Source organism: Cebus imitator, unplaced genomic scaffold (genome assembly GCF_001604975.1).
Source record: "Cebus imitator isolate Cc_AM_T3 unplaced genomic scaffold, Cebus_imitator-1.0 Scaffold394, whole genome shotgun sequence".
In the NCBI taxonomy this organism is placed as follows: Eukaryota; Metazoa; Chordata; class Mammalia; order Primates; family Cebidae; genus Cebus; species Cebus imitator.
This window is the reverse complement of record NW_016107709.1, coordinates 1,483,791-1,507,116: the sequence shown is the minus strand read 5'-3', so window position 1 is coordinate 1,507,116 and position 23,326 is coordinate 1,483,791. Positions and strand designations below refer to the sequence as shown.

The 23,326-nt window shown below is 36.1% G+C and overlaps 1 protein-coding gene across 1 annotated transcript in view; it reads right to left on the bottom strand.

Moving 5' to 3' along the window:
* Window positions 1-23,326, bottom strand: part of GKAP1 (G kinase anchoring protein 1) — an 86,889-nt gene that overhangs the window by 31,128 nt on the left and 32,435 nt on the right. The window contains exons 5-7 of the mRNA XM_017508550.1: window positions 15,305-15,382; window positions 11,768-11,891; window positions 7,657-7,679 (exon numbers count right to left, since the gene is read on the bottom strand). Coding sequence (XP_017364039.1) covers window positions 7,657-7,679; window positions 11,768-11,891; window positions 15,305-15,382 — 225 coding nt within the window. The remainder of the gene's footprint in view (window positions 1-7,656; window positions 7,680-11,767; window positions 11,892-15,304; window positions 15,383-23,326) is intronic.

Sequence of the window (23,326 nt, the reverse complement as noted above, 5' to 3'; positions counted from 1 at the left end):
GGAGAAATAGGAACAATTTTACACTTTTGGTGGGAGTGTAAATTAGTTCAACCATTGTGGAAGACAGTGTGGCGATTCCTCAAGGACCTAGAAATAGAAATTCCATTTGACTCAGCAATCCCATTACTGGGTATATATCCAAAGGATTATAAAGACACATGCACACAAATGTTCACTGCAGCACAGTTTACAATAGCAAAGACCTGGAACCAACCCAAATGCCCATCGATGACAGACTGGAAAGGGAAAAATGTGGCACATATACACCATGGAATATTAGGCAGCCATCAAAAACAATGAGTTCGTGTCCTTTGTAGGGACATGGATGAACCTGGAAACCATCACTCTCAGCAAACTGACACAAGAGCAGAAAATCAAACACCGCATGTTCTCACCGCATGTTGATCAATGAGAACACATGGACACAGGGAGGGGAGCACTACACACTGGGGTCTGTTGGGGAGAAATAGGGGAGGGACAGTGGGGATGGGGAGTTGGGGAGAGAAAGCATGGGGAGAAATGCCAGATATAGGTGAAGGGGAGGAAGGCAGCAAATCACACTGCCTCATGTGTACCTATGCAACAATCTTGCATGTTCTTCACATGTACCCCAAAACCGAAAATGTAATATATAAAAAATAAATAAATAATAAAAAAAAGAAAATGTTTCCCTCATTCTTTTTTTTTTTTTTTTTTTTTTGAGACAGAGTCTCACTCCCACCCAGACAGTGGCTCAATCTTGCTCACTACAACCTCCACCTCCCAGGTTCAAGTGATTCTTGTGCAGCCTCCCAAGTAGCTGAGATTACAGGTGCATGCCACCACACCCGGCTAATTTTTTTTTTTTTTTTTTAGTAGAGATGGAGTTTCACCATGTTGGCCAGCGGATATTGAACTCCTGACCTCCAGTGATCCACCTGCCTCAGCCTCCCAAAGTGCTGGGATTACAGGTGTGAGCCACCACGCCTGGCCCCACATTCCTGAGCTACATTATTCACAAATTTACCCATCTCAATTGTATTTGTGGACAAATGACCCAAAAGTTCAGTAATTATTCACACTTTTCACTTCACATTATCTTAGAAAGTAAAGTGTTTGAAAAAAAATTTATTTGTATACCAGTGCTTACTATATGAATGACATTAACAATGTTTGTACAACACTTTATATTTTGCAAAGCACGTATACAAACATTACTTTATTTGAATCTCATAAACATCATCAGAAGTTGATAGAGCAAGTGTTACTTCCCCAAGTAATTATGGCCTTAAGAATGCATGTGTGATTGCTAAGGGGTACAGGTATAACTCTAAGACTACTGCTTCATAAAATAGTTCCAGTATATTCTTGTAAGATTTTATTTTACAGCAATAAATATAGAAATATCCTCAGCAAATTTAACACAAGAACAGAAAACCAAATACCATGTATTCCAATTACAAGTGGGAACCAAACGGATGAGAACATACAGACACAAGGGCGGGAAACACAGACACAAGGGTGGGAAATGACACACACTGGGGCCTGTGCAAGGGTGGGAGGTGGGAAAAGGGAGAGCATCAGGAAGCACAGCTAATGGATGCTGGGCTTAATACTTAGGTGATAGGATGATCTGTGCAGCAAACTGCCATGGCACACGTTTACCTATGTAACAAACCTGCAAATTTTGCACATGTACCCTGAACTTAAAATAAAATTTGGAAATGAGAGAAAAAAGAAAAGGTCTTTTTCAATGAGCTATTATATTAAGAATGACATTATATACAAATTCAGTTTACTTATTTATCACCCCTAAGATGAACCTGATGGACTCAACTCTTGAACTTAACTTGGAATAATTAAGTATTTATTAAACTCTTACTATACAATTAATATTATGCTATGCATGGGCTACTCTCATGAAATTCACAATGTACTGAGAAAGACAACTAATACATGAAATAGTAACAAACACAATAATTAAGTACTCTCTGTCAGCGATGGCAAGAACTGTAAAGTGTGTACCTACTTCTTCCTCTTTTATAAATGGCAATATAATTAACTGAAAATTGTACTTTTTCTTGCTGAGCAACGACAGTCTCAGAATTCTTAATGCAAAGCTTGATAAACGCCCTAACAATGTAATTCAACTGGCAGAGGAAATGAAACCTACTATATGCCTATTATAAATATCATTAAAATGTACAGGGGAAGCAGACTAAAAACGTCTAGGGAAAATTCTGGTGAGAAGGCAGAACATTTATTCGTCAAAAACATTCTCTTACATTACCTACTATATGCCAGAAATTAGGACTACTGGGGACAAAGTTGACAAAAATAGGCAATAAGGAAAAGGACTCATTCAATAAAAAGTGCAAGGAAAGCTGGCTAACCAAATGCAGAAGATTGAAACGATCCCTACCTATCACCATATACAAAAATGAACTAAAGATGGATTTAAGACTTAAATGTAAGACCTCAAACTATAAGAATCGTAGAATAAAACCTAAGATACCAATGGAGACACTGGCCTTGGGAAACAGTTTATGCAGGAAGCTGTGGTGGGAGAACTGCTTGAGCCTGGGAGGCAGAGGTTGCAGTGAGCTGAGACTGTGCCACTGCACTCCCGCTTGGGTAACAGAGCAAGACCCTGTCTGTCTCCAAAAAGAAAAGAAAAAAGCCAATTGTAACAAAAACAAAAACCAACAAATGGGACCTAATTAAACTAAAGAGCCCCTGCATAGCAAAATAAACTATCAACAGAGGAGTAAACAATCTTTTTTTTTTTTTTTTTTTTTTTTTTTTTTAAAGAGATGAGGTCTCACTCTGTCGCCCTTGCTAGAGTGCAGTGGTGCAATCACAGCTCACCCTGGAATTCCTGCACTCAAACGATCCTCCTGCCTCAACATCCAGAGCAGCTGGGACTATAGGGGTGCACCACTGAACCTGACTAATTTTGTTTACAAAATTTAGAGACGAAATGTCACTATGTTGCCTAGGCTGGCCTGGAACTCTTGACCTTGAGCATTCCTCTCACCTCAGCCTCTGGAGTAGCTGGCATTACAGATGCCAGCCACCATGCCTGGCTCTGGGCTCATCTTGTATATTCCCTGTCATCACCCGAGATACAGCCATTTTTCCAAGAAGTCCATGTTCTTTTTATTAGAGAATGGTTTTAGAACCAGTAATCAATTTAACATCATAAAAATAACCTGACATTCTATGACCCCTGATGTGATATGATAGGAAATATATCACACCATCTAGGAAATGTTCTTACCTCCCTCATCTCCTCAAGAACACAACTCGATGGATAACATAGCCTTGGCAGATGTTAAAAGGAAAAAAAACTTTTTTTAAAGAAAACAACTTAAGTCGGGCGTGGTGGCTCACACCTGAAATCCCATCACTATGAGAGGCCAAGGCCAGTGGGTCACTTGCAGCCAGGAGTTTGAGACCAGTCTGGGCAACCCAGTGAAACCCCGTCTGTATTAAAAATACAAAAATTAGCCAGGCATGATGGCGGGTGTCTGTAATCCCAGCTTGGGAAGCTGAGGCACAAGAATCACTTGAACCCAGGAGGTGGAAGTTGCAGTGAGGCAAGATTGCGCCACTGCACTCTAGCCAGGATGACACAGAGTGACTCTGTCTCAAAAAAAAAAAAAAGAAGAAGAAGAAGAAATAACTTGAATCTATCAAACTCAAAAGCTAATTAGTAGTTTATAAGAAATTCTGTAAAGCTATAACCCTGAGATCCCCAAGTAATCATGTTATCTAGCCTGAAGTGAAGGAACAGATAGCAGCTGAGAGTAGGGAGTAAAATGCAGACCTTAAAGCTGTCTAAATACCTGGATCCAGTCAGCTGACTATGAGGTCAGCTCTCCCCCTATTCTTCCATGGTGTGGTTATACGAACCAAATAACCATCTCTGTTTTGTTTATACTGATTATGTTGGGCTTCTGTTGCTTACAACCAAAAAGAGCTAACAAATATAACACATACAAACAAGGAAAGGCTTAGTGACAAGAATAAGCTCAAACACATTGAGAAGAATAGAAAATAGGTTGAATTACTTAGGTAAAACCAGATTCTGGGTGAGATTTATTTAAAGCTAGATTAAATTTATTTGCTTTTTAAACGAAATAGTCTAAAAAACACAAAAAAGAAACAAAATAAAAAATTTAATATTATTACTGCTACTGTCCTGTGTGTTGGTAGCATTAACTATAGCGTTCATTTTTTAGCATTTTTTTATTGTTTACTTCAATTGCACTTGATCATTTATCACAATTTTAGAAATCAATAGATCCAGCATTACTCTTCATAATATAACTAGGGCCTAAAGTGAATAAATTATTTGTCCACACTTATAACCAGCTGAAGGTAGACACATGGAAGCATAGTGCTGTAAGAAGGAAGTAGGCTGTAAAGACAGATGGGACTGGGTTTGTTTCCTGGTTCCTTCCTTCACCAAGTAATTTTTGGTTTTAATATAATTTTTACATAAGTAGTACATGGACACGATAGAAAATTCAGAAGCTTATATTGTGAAAAGCAAGCTATTCCTCCTATCTGTCTGTCCAATATCTCCCCACCCCCACCACCTCTGACAACCACTGTTAAAAGTTTCTTGGGGACTCTTCCAATGATAGTGTATTCAAGTATATTGAAGACTTGACTGTTTAGACTTAAAGACATACAATGATCACTAAGATTTTTAAAAGTACAACCATACTAGAAAGATTGGAGTTTGGAAAGCCAGATAAAAGTGGGATTAGAGAGAAATGAGTAACTATGAGATGCCCTTTCCAACAGTTCTGGCATATAAAAAGCAACAAATTAAAATTTAAAAACAAAACAACTTCAATCCAACAGAAAAAAAAAAAGACATAATCAAATAAAAGTCCTGAAAAGGCATGTTTGGTGAGATTTTATGAAGAGGTATATACAAGCACCTACTTTAGACAGAAGAAAAAAAGAACAATGAAATTAACCTGAGACCATGTTTAACTAGCAGTTAGAGTAATATATATATACAGTTCAAGTACATCTAATCACCCATCAATAAAGTAAAATATTTTCCCTCCTGAATTTTATCCAATAAATACCTGATTTAAGGGGAGGTAGAAAAGAAGAATATCATTCTCCACAGATGTTAGGAACTTTAGCCATGGGGGAAAAAAAAAAAAAAAAACCCTGGCCTAAGTTACATATTAAAGATCAACTGAAGTCAATCATTCAGCATACAATGTTAACAAAACTACATTTGTAAGAGCAAAGAACGTATTTTATTTAAGAGATCAAGTTGAAATTTTCTTTAGGCTTTTTTGGACTCTCTGTGGAAAAAAAAAGATCTTCTAAATTTCTAGAGCAATGGTATAATCATTGTAACATTTAAATATTTAAGTCCCAGAAAGTAATACCTCTGATGGAAATGAACGTAATTTTTGCATACTTTTAACAAGTATCAAAAGGTAATGTGTCTCACACCAGTCGGAATGGCTATTAAAAAGTAAAAAAAATAAATAAATAAATAAAATAACAGATACTGGCAGGGTTACAGAGAAAAAGAAATGCTATACCCTGTTGGTAAGAGTGTAAATTAGTTCAACCATTCTGGAAAGCAGTGTGGCAATTCCTCAAAGAACTAAAAACAGAAATACTATTTGACCCAGCAATCCAATTACTGGGTATATACCCAGAGGAACATAAATCATTCTATTATAAAGACACATGCACAGGTATATGTTCACTGAAGCACTATTCATAATAGCAGACATGTAATCAACCTAAATGCCCATCAATGGTAGACTGGATAAAGAAAATGTGGTACATATGCACCATGGAATACTATGCAGCCATAAAAAAGAATGAGATTGTGTCCTCTGCAGAGATATGGATGGAGCTCGATGCCACTATCCTTAACAAACTAATGCAGAAACAAAAACCAAATACTGCATGTTCTCACTTATAAGTGGGAGCTAAATAATGAGAACATATGGACACATAGAGAGGAATAACACACACTGGGGCTTACCAGAGAGTGGGGAGTGGAAGGAGGGAAATGATCAGGAAAAATAACAAATGGTTACTAGGCTTAATGTATGGGTGATGAAATAATCTGTATCACAAACCACCATGATGCAAGTTTACCTATGTAACAAACCTACACATGTACCTCTGAACTTAAAAGTTAAAAAACAAAAACAAAGGTAATGTGAATTACATATTCTTACAACCAATTTTTTCATATAGTTGTAAGAGAAATAAATTATAATTAGACTGTATTTACAAATGTGGAACTTAATCATTAGAAATCTTCAAAATGAATTTTATTGTATGGCAGATTATTTTACAAGACAGAACACAGTTCTAAAATTATAAGACAAAATATATTATTCTACATACAGAAGCTTCTTTAAATACAACTCATCTTTAATATATTAATAGGATCTTGTCAGTTTGCATTTTTTGTCTTCTTTCAAATCAGGAAAGAAGAAAAAGCAAGCATGAAAGTTTACAGAATTATCTTAGGGTGTGTACCATGTGTACCTACTTTCTCATTTGCATAACACTATCCCTTAAATCAATGGACAGAAATAAATTGGAACCAGTCTAAAAGTATGTTTTCCACCTTCAAACATGGAATTAATATTCAGTCTATATATGCAGTCATTTAAATTTTAATCTAAGAAATGATGACAATGGTTTGCAAATAACTTAAAAAAAGTTCAGCCATCTGTTTTAACAACAGATCAATTCTGTGTTTGCATGCACAGTTGTTAAAGACTAAATTATTAATACAGAATTATTTAGATGTGATTTTTTTTAAGAGATGGATTTGTTTTCCTACCATTCCTACCATTGTCAAGCAAATGTCTGAAACCACAAAAAAAAAAAGGTCAGAAACCATATATATATCTTTTAAAACTATTAGCTATTTTAGAATATATATACACTAAAGTGAAATCAAGAACCATCTGACCATAAAAAAATTAATCAATAGAATTACTAATAAGAACACATATATAATAGAATGAAACTTTAAAATAACCTTAAAAAATAATTTTAATATTTTATTAGTATCTTTCTCAGTGTTAATAGAATTTTTTTAACACCACAATCTCCCAACTAAAATATTTGTAGAGGCTGTACTACAGTCTTTAAATAACAGGAACAAAAAAAGCCAAAATCCCCAACACCAGGAAGCGTAGGCTACACTAACAAGAGGAGTGTATTATCAGTTTATTCTTACCCATGAGTGTATCTAAAGAATCACAGTTCATTTCAAATCTCCATAATTCCAAAATACTATCAGACATCTTCTCAGGATAAGTTTTTAATAAAGTAAAATATAGAGTGGGAGATTAAACCACTTTTCTCTGAGATTTTAAGCTTGGCACACAGAAAGTAACCTTTGGTTCATTCACACATATACACAAATTAGGATGATAAGCCAAATGATATTATGCTTCCTGCAAATAATCATATTTCTTTTCTATAATAATGCATTTTATATCCTTATATAATGCCAGAATCATTACTGGCTTCACTCAAGACAAACCTATGGGTTGTCCTTTAAATGGTTACGTCTCAAAAAAGACTTACTGATAAATATTAAAGTATTATTCTTAAAATCATCAGTGTTTTCTACAAGATGGCTACAATAAGACTTACCTCAGTCTTTTTACTAATGTGATCTGTAAATGAAAAAAAAAAAAAATATGAGACTTCATTGAAGGAATTTAACATATAAAAGAAAAAAACTGAAAGAATTTCAATATTATAATAGGAGTTACAGAAGTCACTTAAGAGTTTTCTAGGATTCTCATTTCCTTTTCTAGGTTTAAGATGTTAAAAGTCAGTATACTATTACCCATTTACTCAGCTTAAGGATCAAGTCTTATTATCCTAGTAAATGCCACCCATATCGAGGGATATTACTGCATTTTAAGCATATGAGTTTCACATAATTTAGTTTTTTGGTTCCAAATAATTTGGGAGGTTGTGGGGAGCAAGTCAAGGGGCCACAAAGATGTCCAAAATCAAATAGGTACTATAACTACAAAAAATGTTCAGATTACTGCTTTTGTGTAACACAAAGGTAGGATAGTAATTTGTGTCTTTTAAAACTATTAGCTATTTTATTTTAAAAACATATATCATAGTGATTTGATAGTACTATGAAAAAATCCTAAAAATCGATATATATATTTATAGAATAAACCCAAAAAATAACCCATAACACATATATCTAGATGAAACAAATTATTGGCCTAGAAACAACACAGCATTTCTGGTAAGAAATTACCAACAGTAGAATGAGGACAGACTAAGGGAATCTACACAGGTATAAGGTTGAAACTAAAGTACAAATAAGTCCAGGGGCGATGTCTCATGTTCGTAATCCCAACACTTTGGGAGGCTGAGGCGAGTGGACCACCTGAGGCCAGGAGTTTGACACCTGCCTGGACAACATGGCGAAACCCCATCTCTACTAAAAATACAAAAAATTAGCTAGGTGTGGTGGCACACACCTGTAATCCCAAGTACTTGGGAGACTGAGGCATGAGAAACACTTGAACCAGGAGGCGGAGGGTACAGTGAGCCAAGAAGATCGTGCTACTGCACTCCAGCCTGAGAGACATAAATAAATAAAGTACAAATAATGAGCAAGTATTATTTAAATTGAAGATGATCAGGATATCTAATACTTAACAATGCTTCTTGGGTACAAAGAAGTTTTCTATTCTCAAGGACTAAAAATAATATAACTTTCTTACGACTGAGAATCAAAAAGTTGATCCAGTTCTCTAAAGAATTTATTGATCAGAATAGTGTCAAAAAAAAAAATAGTGTCCATAAACACAGTAAATGCCAAGTCATCAACTTCAGTTCAAACTACCAAATCCTGGTAAGTTACACAGTCATTCTTCTAGCATGTTCTATTTGGCATACAATGTGATGTCAGAACCCAAGAAAGAACCTCAACTGTGTTCATCATGACGTGCAAAAGCTGTGTACCTTCTCTTTAATAACATACGGATGTTTCTCTCAATGGAGCTAATAAATTTACATACTAAAGAAATCAAATGTAGAAAACAGGAGTTTTTTTTTTTTTTCCCCATTTATTTATTTTATTGCATTTTAGGTTTTGGGGTACATGTGAAGAACATGCAAAATTGTTGCATAGGTACACTCGTGGCAGTGTGATTTGCTGCCTTCCTCCCCATCACCTACATCTGGCATCTCTCCCCTTGCTATCTCTCCCCAGCTTCCCACCCCTCACCCTCCCTCCCCTATTTCCCCACAACTGACCCCAGTGTGTAGTGCTCCCCTCCCTGTGTCCATGTGTTCTCATTGTTCAACACCCACCTATGAGTGAGAACATGCGGTGAAAAACAGGAGTTTTAAAAGGCATTCTTTCCATCTTTCTGCCTAGTTTTTAATAAAATATATTTCTTCGTTTTTTTGAGACAAGATCTCATGCTGTTGCCCAGGCTGGAGTGCAGTGGCATAGCTATGCACTACAGTGCATAGCTCACTGTAGCTAGCCTGTGGCTCCTAGCCTCAAGCAATCCTCCTGCCTTGGCCTCCCAAATCAATGGGATTATAGGTATTGCCCACTGCACATGGCCCAAAAGATTCCTTAGGTGGAGTTTCAGTCTTGCTGCCCAGGCTGGAGTGCAATGGCACAATCTTGGCTCACTGCAACCTCTACCTCCTGGGTTCAAGCAATTCTCCTGCTTCAGTCTCCCGAGTAGCTAGGATTACAGGCATGCACAACTATGCCTGGTTAATTTTTCTGCATTTAGTAGAGATGGGGTTTCACCATGTTGGCCAGGCTGGTCTCAAACTCCTGACCTCAGGTGATCCACCCGCCTCAGCCTCCCAAAGTGCTGGGATTACAGGCGTGAGCCACCTGGCCTATTTTTTTTTTTAAAGACAAGTCTTGCTCTGTTGTCCCAGGAGGGAGTGCAGTGGCGCAATGTTGGCTCACTGCAACCTCCGCCTCCTGGGTTCAAGCGATTCTCCTGCCCCAACCTCCGAAGTAGCTGGGATTACAGGCTCTGCTAATTTTTTTATATTTTTAGTAGAGACAGAGTTTCATCATGTTGGCCACTTTGGTCTCGAACTCCTAACATCAAATGGATCCACCTGCCTTGGTCCCTCAAAGTGCTGGGATTACAGGCATAAGCCACCTCACCCGGCCAAAATTTGGAAATTTTAATATGTATTTTTTTTTTTAACCTCAAAGCAAAGCAACTTAATCACTGGAAGCCTATGGGTAAAAACCTTCTTGACCCTCAAAGGAAAACAATATAATCTTCTAAACATATTCTCTAATTTTCAAAGAAAGGCTTATTTCTGAAAGCAGTATTTAGGTTCTTTTTGAAATTACTGCAATGGTAATATTTATCATCAAACAATGCCCAATGTACTAAGGCTGAATTCATATGAATCAAATAAAATGCTCTGTCAATGAACAAACAGCTGTTCATATGGTGAGCAACTATTCTGACTGGTATAGACACAGCAGTGTTCAATAAAAGTTTCTGTGATTATAATAATGATCTGTAGCTGGACTAACATGGAAGCCACTAGTCATATGTGGCTACTGGGCACTTGAAATATGGCTAATGCAATTAAAAACTACATTTTCATTTTAATTTTTATTTAAATTGCCACACATGAATAGTAGCTACCATATTGTACAGCAGAGCCTAAGGATTTTTAGCATTTCCCACATTAAAAATAATCAGAGCCTAAGGATTTTTAGCATTTCCCACATTAAAAATAATGTGCTTTGTGGTTTGTCTTCAAAAGTTTAGTGGATAGTAAAATTCCTTCTGTCTTCTCCATTTGATAAAAAATAAAAATGGGCTGGGCATAGTGGCTCAAGCCTATAATCAAAGCACTTTTGGAAGCTGATGTGGGAGGATCACCTGAGGTCAGAAGTCAAAATTTCTGATTTTAAATTACTTTAAAATGCCAAATGGTTTTAGTTTATTTCCAAACAGTTTTGTCTCTTCCAAAACTCATGTTGAAATTTAATTGCTGCCGGGCACAGTGGCTCATGCCTGTAATTCCAGCACTTTGGGAGGCTGAGGCTGGTGGATCTCCTGAGCTCAGAAGTTTGAGACCACCCAGGTCAACATGGTGAAATACAAAAATTTTGTAAAAAATACAAAAAATTAGCTGGGCATGGTGGCACGCACCTGTAGTCCCAGCTAATCAAAAGGCTGAGGCATAAGAATCGCTTGAGCCCCAGAGGCAGAGGTTGCAGTGAACTGCGACTGTGCCACTGCACTCCAGCTTGGGCTACAGAGTGAGACTCTGTCTTAAAAAGAAGAAAGAAATTTAATTGCCATGCAACAATATTAAGAGGTGGGATCTTTAATAGGTAATTAGGTCCATGAGAGCTCCATCCTCACAGGTGGCACTGGTTATAAAAGGGCAAATTTGGCCCCCTCTTGCTCTCCCACCCTCTTGCTTTCACTCTTGCCATGTGATCACTTGTTAAGAAGGCCCTCACCAGATGCTGGCATCTTAATATTGGACTTCCCAGCTTCCACAACTGTGAGCCAATAAATTTCCATTCATTATAAATAACCCAGTCTCAAGTACTCTACAGCAGTACAAAACAAACTAAGACACAGGTTTACACTTTTTAACATTCTACATGATACATAAACAACTTTTTTAAAATTACAAAGATATTTTCAACTGAAGTATAAAATAGATGTAGAATAGTTCTTTTAGCATAACAGTACTGTATATATATTACCTTCCGAATGAAAATCTTTTAGCGATACCGTGAGAGGTTTGTCTTTTCCCTGATGATTTTTTCTTTTATCTTTTTTATTCATAACTTTGGACTGAGTTGAAGCATTTTCAGCATTTTCATACTCCTAAAAAGAATTACCAACAATAATTAAGTTCAGTTTACAAATTGTAAAATAAACTCATCAATAGATAATATGTTTCTTAAAGTTTATTTTTTAAAGATAAAAGGCAAATAAAAAAATAAAATTTAGGCCAGCCAAATTGCATAAAGGGATACCTCTTTAGGTACTTACTCAATCCTTACATCTTAAACATTAAAATAAAACAAACAAAAAATGATACTTAGTTTGTAACCCCCCTCCTCATTGCTACCTTCTTCCTTTCAAGACCAAATTTAAGAACATAATCAGCAATTTCCTGCCTCAGCCCACTGAAATCTGGCTTCTGCCAGTCTCTGACACTAAAATTAAGGTTAACCTCCTATTTACTGCCAAATCCACAAACACATTATTATTTTCAAGCATCTCTTGGTGTTCTTAATATATTTCTAACTACTGCTAAGTTTCCTTTGCTGGCTTCTTTTCTCGACCTTTTCAAAAATGTAGCTGTTGTTCACATTATCCCACTCTTAACCTATTTTTTTTATGCTTTATACCCACTGTTCTTCAAAGTTTAAAGTTCTGCCAGCAAACTATTTCTGATCAGACAGACAAGTGAACTGCAATGTTCAATAAGTGTCTCCACACTAGATGTATTCTAACTTTCCATCTCACCACCCTGCCTTCCCCATTCTATCCTTTATGAAGTACCTTGTTATGCTGCCACAATCTACAAATCTAAGTTGGAAACCTCAGAGTATCCCTGCCTACTCTCCTATACACCTTATAGCCAATTAATTACTAGGTCTTGTTTAACTTATCTCCTGAAGATCTCTCAAATACATTCTCTCTTCCTTGTACATTCTCTCATTCCCCCTATCTTCTTTTGCTTGGATACTGCAACAGTCTCTAATTTTAGCTCCTCAATCCATCTTCTATACTGTTATACATGAGTTTCTAAAATAAAAACCCAAAATCAATCTAAAAGTTAAAATGATTGAACAGCTTTCTGCCAATGGACGTATAAAACCCAATCTCCTTGCTGAGTGCATGAGGTAATTTATGTCCTATCCTTTTGGCTGTATCTCCAGAAGTTCTAGGTCCTTAAATGACAGTTTTTCAAATTATGCTACATTCTTTCATGGGTACACATTATATACTTGCCACTCCTTCCTTCAGAATGCCTACTTTCCTCTTGTCTATCTCATGAACTTCTAATACACCTAATAAGACTCTTTTTTGAGAATCCTTTCCTGAAACTTATGCTCAAAGGCAGTCAAAAGTCTTCTATTTTTCTGAATTTCCACTGCACTGAGAACATACATCTCTCAATACTATACACTATGTTTCCCTCCACTAAACTCAAGGGGCACATTTTAGCTATTCAATAAATACTTGATGAATAACTGACAGAACAGAGTGGAAAATGCCATCCCAAACTTTAGTTCTCTGTTATAAAAATCCTTAGGTTAAAACAATTGTATTAGGAGTTATTTTATTGGAATATTGACTTTTATCTCAATTACTACACAGCAACATAATCACATCAAACTACCTATTGCATACAAAAAAAAGTTCTTCCTTTCTCTTAGTCATTATTGTCTGCTAAAACCAATTTTGAGTACTGCACCTATGACTGCACAAAGAACACTGGCTGGGAGTATGACATTTTATCAGCACTATTTACTCTACTTCTCCTCTAAGGATACAGGTGAACCTTCTAGCTTTAGAATCTAGACATACATCCATAAATCTAACAGCAAGAAGTCACCTTTGTATGATAATATTCTATTTTATAAATTTTATCTCCTAATTGAGCAAGACAAGATTACTTTTCCAGTGTAAACTGATAGTCCACTTAAATGATTAAATCATAGTAAAACTAGCTGTATCAATTTTTGTGATTTTTCTCCTTTGTCTAAATGTGTATGTAACAATAATGGTTACAGTTCATTCTTCATCATTTGGCATAACAGAATGAGGGATATGGAAAAGAAACACATATAATATACGTAGCCCACTTTATTGACAACTTTTTTCCTTTTGCCTTGAACTATAAATAAGTAGCAAAATCAATTTTTTTGTTAAGATGGGATCTCACTTTGTTGCCAAGGCAGGAGGAGTACAATGGCATGATCATAGTTTACTGCATCCTCTTAACTCCTGGGCTCAAGGGATTCTCCTACCTCAGCCTCCCAAGTACGTGGGACTACAGGCTTACACCAACCACAATGCCCAGCTAGTTTAAAATATATATATAAATATATATACATATTTATTTTTAGAGATAGGGTCTTGCTGTGTTAACTCAAGCTAGTCTCAAACTCCTAGACTCAAGCAATCCTCCTGTCTCAGCCTCCTGAGTTGCTGCTGTGAATTTTAATTATTTGCTTCTTTTCATTTTGTATGAAGACACTAATGTCCAAGAACATGACCAAGAAGTCTTAAAGATGACCAGAGGCCATTTATGATCAACCACTGAGTAATTACAGCTTAAACAAATTTTATGAACCAAAAAACAATCCCAATAAATGTTAAGGACTAAAATATTAAATGATATTAAGATAATGAATACTCACACAATTTAAATACAGAAACTGTAAACCAACACTTTTTACTTAAATGCTCCTACAATAACAAGCTATAAAATGCATTTTAACACACAACCTATTACCAAAGCTCAGTGCCAAATGCTGAGTTTTCAAGGCCAAAATTTCAGAAATGGCCTATTTACGTGATTATAGTGCATCTCCGGCAGAGGGTCTCTTAATAAATGCCCCTGCAGTAGTAGCCATGTTAAAAATTTAAATCCACTTATTTCTATGTTCATTTAAAATGAGAATAATCAACCAGGCGCAGTGGTTTATGCCTGTAGTCCCAGCACTTTGAGAGGCTGAGGTAAGTGGATCAGCAGAGCTCAGGAGTTCAAGTCCAGCCTGGCCAACATGGTGAAATCCCATCTCTACAAAAAAACAAAAATTAGCTGGGTGTGGCAGCTCACACCTCTAGTCCCAGCTACTCAAGAGGCTGAGATGTGAGAATCTCTTGAACCTGAGAGGCGGAGATTGCAGTGAGCTGAGATCACGCCACTGCACTCCAGCCTGGGCAACAGAGTGAGACTCGGTTCCGAGAAAATATAATACTAAAAATAAAGTAATCATTTTTGTGAATTTTATTCTCTCTCTTCCCTTCATCTTGGGTGGGAAAACTCCTTAACTAAACATTCCAGGTCACCGGACAAAGCTTAGTCCAATTGTTTCTGTTCTCTCTCAAAACAAGAAGACATCCTATTATAAATATGTCTTGGTAATATTTTATTACAGTGATGAATTTTTGGACAAACTTTATAAAAGAAATTTTATGTAAAATTCAAGTAGGTTGGTTTTAACCTTTCACCAGTTAAACTTCTAAAATATCAAAGTCAATAAGTATGTAAATACCTTTTTGTGTTCTTCATATTCCAATTTACTTAGCAACAATGCCTTCTCAAGATCTGCTTCAAACATTTCAGATGTCAGCTAAAAAAAAAAAAGTTTCACAATAAACAGACTGTCATTACATCACACGAGCAAAATAACCATACACATGACTACATATAGAGGAAAAGAAAGCAAATACGTTTTAAAAAATATGGAGTCTCCAAAGTTATCTTAACCACGCCAAACTAGGAAGCCTATATTCTACAGAAGATATCAAAATACAAACTTCCAATTTTGAGGTTTCTATTTTTCCTCTTCATTGTTAATTATCTGTTGTATATGATATAACCTGACTTTTTACCTTAATAAAAAAAATCTTATCAAACAGTTGGCACTGTAATAGATGTCAAAGACAACATTCAGTTTAGGACACCAAAAGTTATGAGTGACTATTACTCAAAAATACTTAAAAATAACTCAACAAGAATTATTAAACACAATATACCATTTCCTGAATGTAGAAAACAACCACAGGTACAGAATAAGGTTGCCAAATGTCCTGGTATAAGGTGTTACAGAATAATTTATAGTTCATCTTTTTACTCTTAAAATGATTTGCTTTACCTTTAAAATGATTTGCTTTACCTTTAAAGGTTGCTTTACCTTTAAGTCATCTAATAAAGATCATTTAATTTGTGATCTCTATTTGTTTATTTTTCACCAATCTCACCTAACTTCTTACAATCTAGCTTCCACCACCCTCCAATCAAATTAATCTCTACAACTTACTTTTCCTAGTTATCAAACAAAATGCTGCAGTAGCTGCATGGGACTTTGGGTTTCCACTACTGGGGATAAGGTGAGTGTGTTTGCAGCTGTATGTAAGATAGCTGCAACATGACATGGGTAAGCATCCTGGATTTGTGTACATGTATGTATCTATGTGTATAAGACAACAAAAGCATAACTTTAGTGGATACCTCTTGTTTTTATGTCCAGAATCCCTTCCTTGATTCATTTAAATAACTACACTTCATTCCAAAGTCCCATGGTTTCAGCAGGATAGCCAGTCACATAATTCTGTATACTAAGCACTACCGTACCACACAAACACACAAGCTATCATCACCAATGACAAAAGGTGGAGGCAAGTCATCCAACTCTTTTTTTTTTTATTTGCTCTCCCTGGAATTAAATTTTGAGAACAAAGAAAAAGCAAGGGGGGTTATTAGCTGATGATAACCCTCAAAAAGTGACATCTACTAGCTCATGCCTCTGAGCACTCCCAAATCCCTTGGTTTCCAACTTTCCTATGACCTAATTGTTTAGTTTTTAATTCAAATCTGAGAATCACTCAGTATCCTTCAAAAAAGTTTTCTTGCCTAAGTTAATCATATCTGTTTCTACTGCTTAATGATTTTTAAAATCTAAGCTAAAATAGAAACCAACTCCAAAACAAAGTGATCTGTTTCAAAGAAATACCCTAAAAACTAGAAAAATGTTAATATTGGACACTATGAACTAAACCTTTCATTTCTAAACAAAGTCATCCCTTTGAAAGCATCTCATCTAATCTTATGGTGAGACAGTAAGAAGAAAGGAAAAAAGATTAAGTTTACACAGAAAAATATTAATTTAACTCAGAAAAATACAATTAGAATTAAAATGGTAAATAACGGTATATAGGACTAGAAAATCAGATTAAACCCAGTGTAAATTATACATTCTTTATGGAATAACTGAAAAGAATTGAAGAATTAATTTAAATTAGTAATTAGCAGGAAAAAGTAATAAATCTTTTAGACTTATATATATTTATTAGGTACATGGGTATTCAACAGTTATAAGGTAAAAGGAAGTTTACGTCAATTTATCCACCTAACCTCAAAGCAAACTGATGAAAAATGTTTCACTGTAATTAAAGGATAGCAGTCAGCTGAGCACAATGGCACATGCCTGTAATCCCAGCACCTTGGGAGGCTGAGGTGGGCAGATCATGAGGTCAAGAGATCGAGACCATCCTGGCCAACAAAGTGAAACCCTGTCTCTATTTTAAAAATAGAAAAATTAGCTGGGCGTGGTGGCAAGCACCTATAGTCCCAGCTACTTGGGAGGCTGAGGCAGGAGGACTGCTTGAACCCAGGAGGAGGAGTTTGCAGTGAGCCAAATTCACACCATTGCATTCTAGCCTGGTGACTGGCGACACAGCGAGACTCCATTAACAACAACAAAAAAAAAGGTAACAAAATTAGGCTGGCACGGTGGCCTATACCTGTAATCCCAGCACTTTAGGAAGCCAAGTTGGACAGATCACCTGAGGTCAGGAGTTCAAGATCAGCCTGGCCAACATGATGAAACCCCATCTCTACTAAAAGNATCCTTCTGCCAGGCATGGGAGTGCATGCCTGTAATCCCAGCATTTTGGGAGGCAGAAGTGGGCAGATCACTTGAGGTCTGAGTTCAAGATCAGCCTGGCTAACATGGCGAAACCTTGTCTCTGCTAAAAATACAAAAATTAGCTGGGTGTGGTGGCATGTGTCTGTAATCCCAGCTACTTGGGAGGCTGAGGCAGGACAATTGCTTGAACCTGGAGGTGGAGGTTGCAGTGAGCTGAGATTGGGCCACTGCACTCCAGCTTGGATGACAGAGTGGGACTCTGTCTCAAAAAAAAAAAAAAAAAAAAAGTAACAAAACTACTTAAGTTTATTCTGAACAAAGCTGGTTCAATTTGCCACTAAACTTTTAATCCCTATTGATGACATTTATTAATTATACAAAGGGCATTTGAGATTATTTCTAATATGTCACATAGTCTGATGATATTTCAAAAATAAGTTACTGGGCAGATCAGGTCAGGAAGTTGAAAGTCTTGCTAGATGTCATTTTTATTTTTCATCATATTAACTCACAGAATTTAAATATTAAGGCAGCTCATTCTAATAGCATCATAAAAACTGAATGAAATAGAAATTTTAAAGTAAAAAAAAATGGCTCTCCAAGCAATTAATTCTAACTGTAGTAGTTCAGACTTTAAATTGACCTTTTAATTATTAACACAAACTAGTATAGGAGAAGATGCAAGTAGACAAAAATGATTTAAATTTAAATTTTTGAAAACTAGAACAAATCTTCCAAAAATTTCACTGCATGATCTATCAGCCACTGAAGATTCATTTAGAGTCTTCTAGGGTCTGTGCCCTCTCTGCCTATGGAGCTTAATTTAAAGAAGCAGCATAAATTTGGCTTTTGCCCTTGAAGAATTCCTACCCAGTTGAGAATGTAAGATTAACATGTATGAACTACAGAAAATAGAATAAGACATTAAAAGAGCTACAAAAGTTCAGAGAAAGATTAACAACAAAGGTAATTCAGAGATATAGACAAAAATCAATTTAAGTTGGTATTTAAATATAGACACAATTTGGATAGGCAGAAATAGAATTGCAAGAAGAACAAGCCACATTATAATGTTAATGTTATCATATTAAAAATAGATATGCTATGGGACACTAAGAAAAGTCACTCTGACAAAAAGTGATTTTAGACATTACAAAAGAAAGGAATTGGGAGATCATAGAAATGAATAATTCAAATTCCTATTCCACCTATGCTAGTTGTGATTTTGAACAAGTGTTATTAACTTCCGTGAATCTCAGAACAGTTAAAAAGGACATTGACATATCAACTATACAAGGTAGTTTTGAGGATTTAAAGTTGTAATATGTATGAAGTGCTTAGCACATTTCCTGGCATAAAACCAGTACTAAGTGAATTAGAGTTACCTTCCCATGTTAGAGAATAGTAGAAAATACAATTGCTTAGGGCAGCATTAAGTTCCAGACACTGCCTAAACTTTAAGGACATAAGGCAGATAAAAGAGGAATGCAAATACCAAATAAAAGTAATTTTTAAGGCATAAACTGGAATATTAGAAGAAGGAGAACCTAGAATCAATGTGTCTAAGCCATTGTAATCTCAGACAGCATATGGGCACCTGGACCAAAATGTAGCAGTGTAGAAAATAAAGAAGGTTCTATCTTAGAAGAGAATGATCAAGTTTTGGAACACTGACTATATGAAAAGTGTGAAAGAATCAAAGATAAGGTTTTTGACCTTAGATAATAGGGAGAATGGTAGCACAAGACTAACACATCAGAAAAGAGAAAGGAAACATGACTTGAAATTCTCTAAACATATCTTTATTCTCTGTCAGAGACTGCTATAAATGTAGCTGACAATCTACTTAATCAGTAAATGTATAGGTAAAAGAGAGAGAGACAGAGACTGGGTCTGTAAGACTGGCTCCAGGCAATAAAATGAAAATAAAACCATACTTTTAAAAAAGTACCTTGTTTAACTTTGTGAATGTTAAGTTCCTTATTATTTTCTTTTTATTTCTGGAGGAGGAGGAAAGGAAGAAAAAGAGGAAATAGTAGGCATTAAAATGCCTACAGAATTCAAGAAGATACTTACATGGGCCTCAGACGGAGTACTTCAGATCCCCTTCCTCTTGACTTCCTCATTGCCTCCTACTCCCCATCTAGTAGTAGAACTTTTTTTTTTTTCTATTTAAGCAAATCTATAGCTCAATCAGTTAAAGAGTATGAAGAACCAATGAAAAACCTAAAGGACAGTAAATGTTTTGGTTCGAAGATTTTTTTTTAAATTAATTTGTAAGTCTAAGTACCATTACAATTTTCCCCATTTACATCCAAACAAAACAAATTGCAAATGAAGTCTTCAATTCTCATAGTAAACATGGAAATAAATTATTATAAAACAAAAGAGATAACCATTCTGAAGACATCTAACGCAGCCAACCGATTAGACATAATAGCAGCAGTGCACTGTGGTCCTCTAACTCAGCGATTTTCAAAGTGTAGACTACATATCTTTCAGTAATTTGGAAGACAGGATTATTTTCCCAGAAATCTTACAGTAGTCTTATTGAACATAATTATTTTAAAGGTTGTCAGAGTTCTACAAATACTACATATATCATTCACATTCATTACCACATTCAGTTCATCTCAGCTAATGTATTTTTAAGTCTTTTGAGTGCCACTTGCATTTACTAAGTCTGCATTTTTGTTGTATGCTTTATCATATCTCCCAGAAATAAAAATGGTTCAATGAGTCAGGAAAGAATTAAAAGTAGTAATGAAAATAGAACTGTAAATAATGCAACTTACGAAAACACAATAAATTTTGAAATTAACAGGACTCCAATACAGTGAATATAGACTATAAATGTGTACGTGTTAGGATGAGAGTGATGTCACAAAAGCAGCAGAAAAGGAAAGTTATAAATAGAAAATTAAGATAATGAATATTTAAATTTTTAACTTATTGAGTCATCAATCTATTTGCTCCTAGCTACCTGCCATGAAATCTGGTCAGAAGACTGGGTGTTGTGGCTCACGCCTATAATCCCAGCACTTTGGGAGGCTGAGGTTGGTGGATTGCTTGAGACCAGGAGTTCAAGACCAGCCTGGGCAACATGGCAAAACCCCATCTCTACTAAAAATACAAAAAATTAGCCAGCCACGGTGGAGCATGCCTGTAGTCCCAGCTACCTGGGAGGCTGAGGTGGGAGAAACATCTGAGCATGGGAGTCGAGGCTGCAGTTAGCCATGATCACGCCACTGCACCCCAGCCCGGACAATGGAAGTGAGACCCTGTCTCAAAAAATATATAAAAATAAAAAAAGAAAGAAACTTGGTGACTAGTGGCCTGAAGACATCACAGTTTTTGTTTCACTTTCAAACAAAGCCTAGGGATCTGTAGGAGTCTCTCCAGAACAAGTACTAAATAATGCTTTCCAGCACAAAAGTGATAAATTTTCTTGCTAAAGAGCCAAAAATACAATGGATTTATTTGAATTTACATTCCTTATAAGGAAATCAAGTACAAGTCAAACTACTGCCAATGGATTTATTATACCAGCCACAAGTTAGTGATAAATATTACACTCACAAACAAAACCAGAACAAGCTATTGGAAAAATACTTTTATCAAATGAACTGAAGGATGTCAGGTGAGAGAGAACTTTCTATCATGCACATGCTAACAGACATTTCACTTTAGAGGGAGAAAAATACCAGTGATGTGCAGAGTTTGAATCAATACAGTAACAGGAAGAAACATACAATAAAATTTGGTTTGTTCATCATTGAAACCCTTAAGAAGAGATTTTTCTACTTAGTTAATTTTTGAGTCATGACTTTTAAAAAAAGGTACACTGCCCATTCAGTATGATATTGGCTGTGGGTTTGTCATAAACAGCTTTCATTATTTTGAGATATGTTCCATTGATATCTAGTTTATTCAGAGTTTTTAGCATAACGGACTTCTGAATTTTGTCAAAGGCCTTCTCTGCATCTATTGAAATGATCATGTGGTTTTTGTCTTCGGTTCTGTTTATGTGATGGATTAAGTTTATAGATTTGTGTATGTTGAAACAGTCTTGCATCCCCAGGATGATGCCTACTTGATCATGAAGGATAATCTTTGTGATGTGCTTTTGCATTCAGGTTGCCAGTATTTTATTGAAGATTTTTGCATCTATGTTCATCATGGATATTGGCCTGAAATATTCTTATTTAGTTGTGTCTCTGCCAGGTTTTGGTATCAGGATGATGCTGGTCTCATGAATGAGTTAGGGAGTATTCCCTCTTCTTGTATTGTTTGGAATAGTTTCAGAAGGAATGGTACCAGCTCCTCTTTGTACGTCTGGTAGAATTTGGCTATGAACTCATCTAGACCTGGACTTTTTTTTGGTTGGTAGGCTATTAATTGCTGCCTCAACTTCAGACCTTGTTATTAGTCTATTCAGGGATTCAACTTCTTCCTGGTTTAGTCTTTGGAGGGTGTAAGGGTGCAGGAATTTATCCATTTCTTCTGGATTTACCGGTTTATGTGTATAGAGTAGTTTTTAGTAATCTCTATATTCCCTTTGAAAATTTACACTAGACAAGGGTTCCTTCTCTCACCATTCCTATTCAATGTAGTATTGGAAGTTCTAGCCAGAGTGATCAGGCAAGAAAAGGAAATAAAGAGTATTCAATTAGGAAAAGAGGAAGTCAAATTGTCTCTGTTTGCATATGACATGTTGCATATTTATAAGACTCAATTGTCTCGGCCCAAAATCTCCTTAAGAGTATAAGCAACTTCAGCAAAGTCTCAGGATACAAAATCAATGTGCAAAAATCACAAGCATTCCTATACACTGATAAAAGACAAACAGAGAGCCAAATAATGAGCGAACTCCCATTCACAATTGCTACAAAGAGAATAAAATACCTAGGAATACAACTAACAAAGGACATGAAGGACCTCTTCAAGGAGAACTACAAACCACTGCTCAACAATATAAGAGAGGACACAAACAGATGGAAAAACATTCCATGCTCATGGTTACGAAGAATCTATATTGTGAAAATGGCCATACTGCTCAAAGTAATTTATAGATTCAATGCTATCCTCATCAAACTAGCATTGACCTTCTTCACAGAACTGGAAAAAAACACCTTAAACTTCATATGGAACCAAAAAAGAGCCCGCTTGGCCAAGGCAATCTTAAGCAAAAGGAACAAAGCTGGAAGCATCATGCTACCTGATGTCAAAGTATACTATAAGTCTACAGTAATCAAAAGAGCATGGTACTGGTACCAAAACAGAGATACAGACCAATGGAACTGAAGAGAGGCCTTGGAAGTAACGCCATACACCTACAACCATTTGATCTTTGACAAACCTAACAAAAACAAGCAATGGGGAGAGGATTCCCTGTTTAATCAATGGTGTTGGGAAAAGTGGCTAGCCATGTGCAGAAAGCTGAAACTGGGCCTATTCATTACACCTTATACAAAAATTAACTCCAGATGGATTAAAGATTTAAACATAAGACCTAGCACCATAAAAACCCTAGAAGAGGCCGGGCGCGGTGGCTCAAGCCTGTAATCCCAGCACTTTGGGAGGCCGAGGCGGGTGGATCACGAGGTCAAGAGATCGAGACCATCCTGGTCAACATGGTGAAACCCC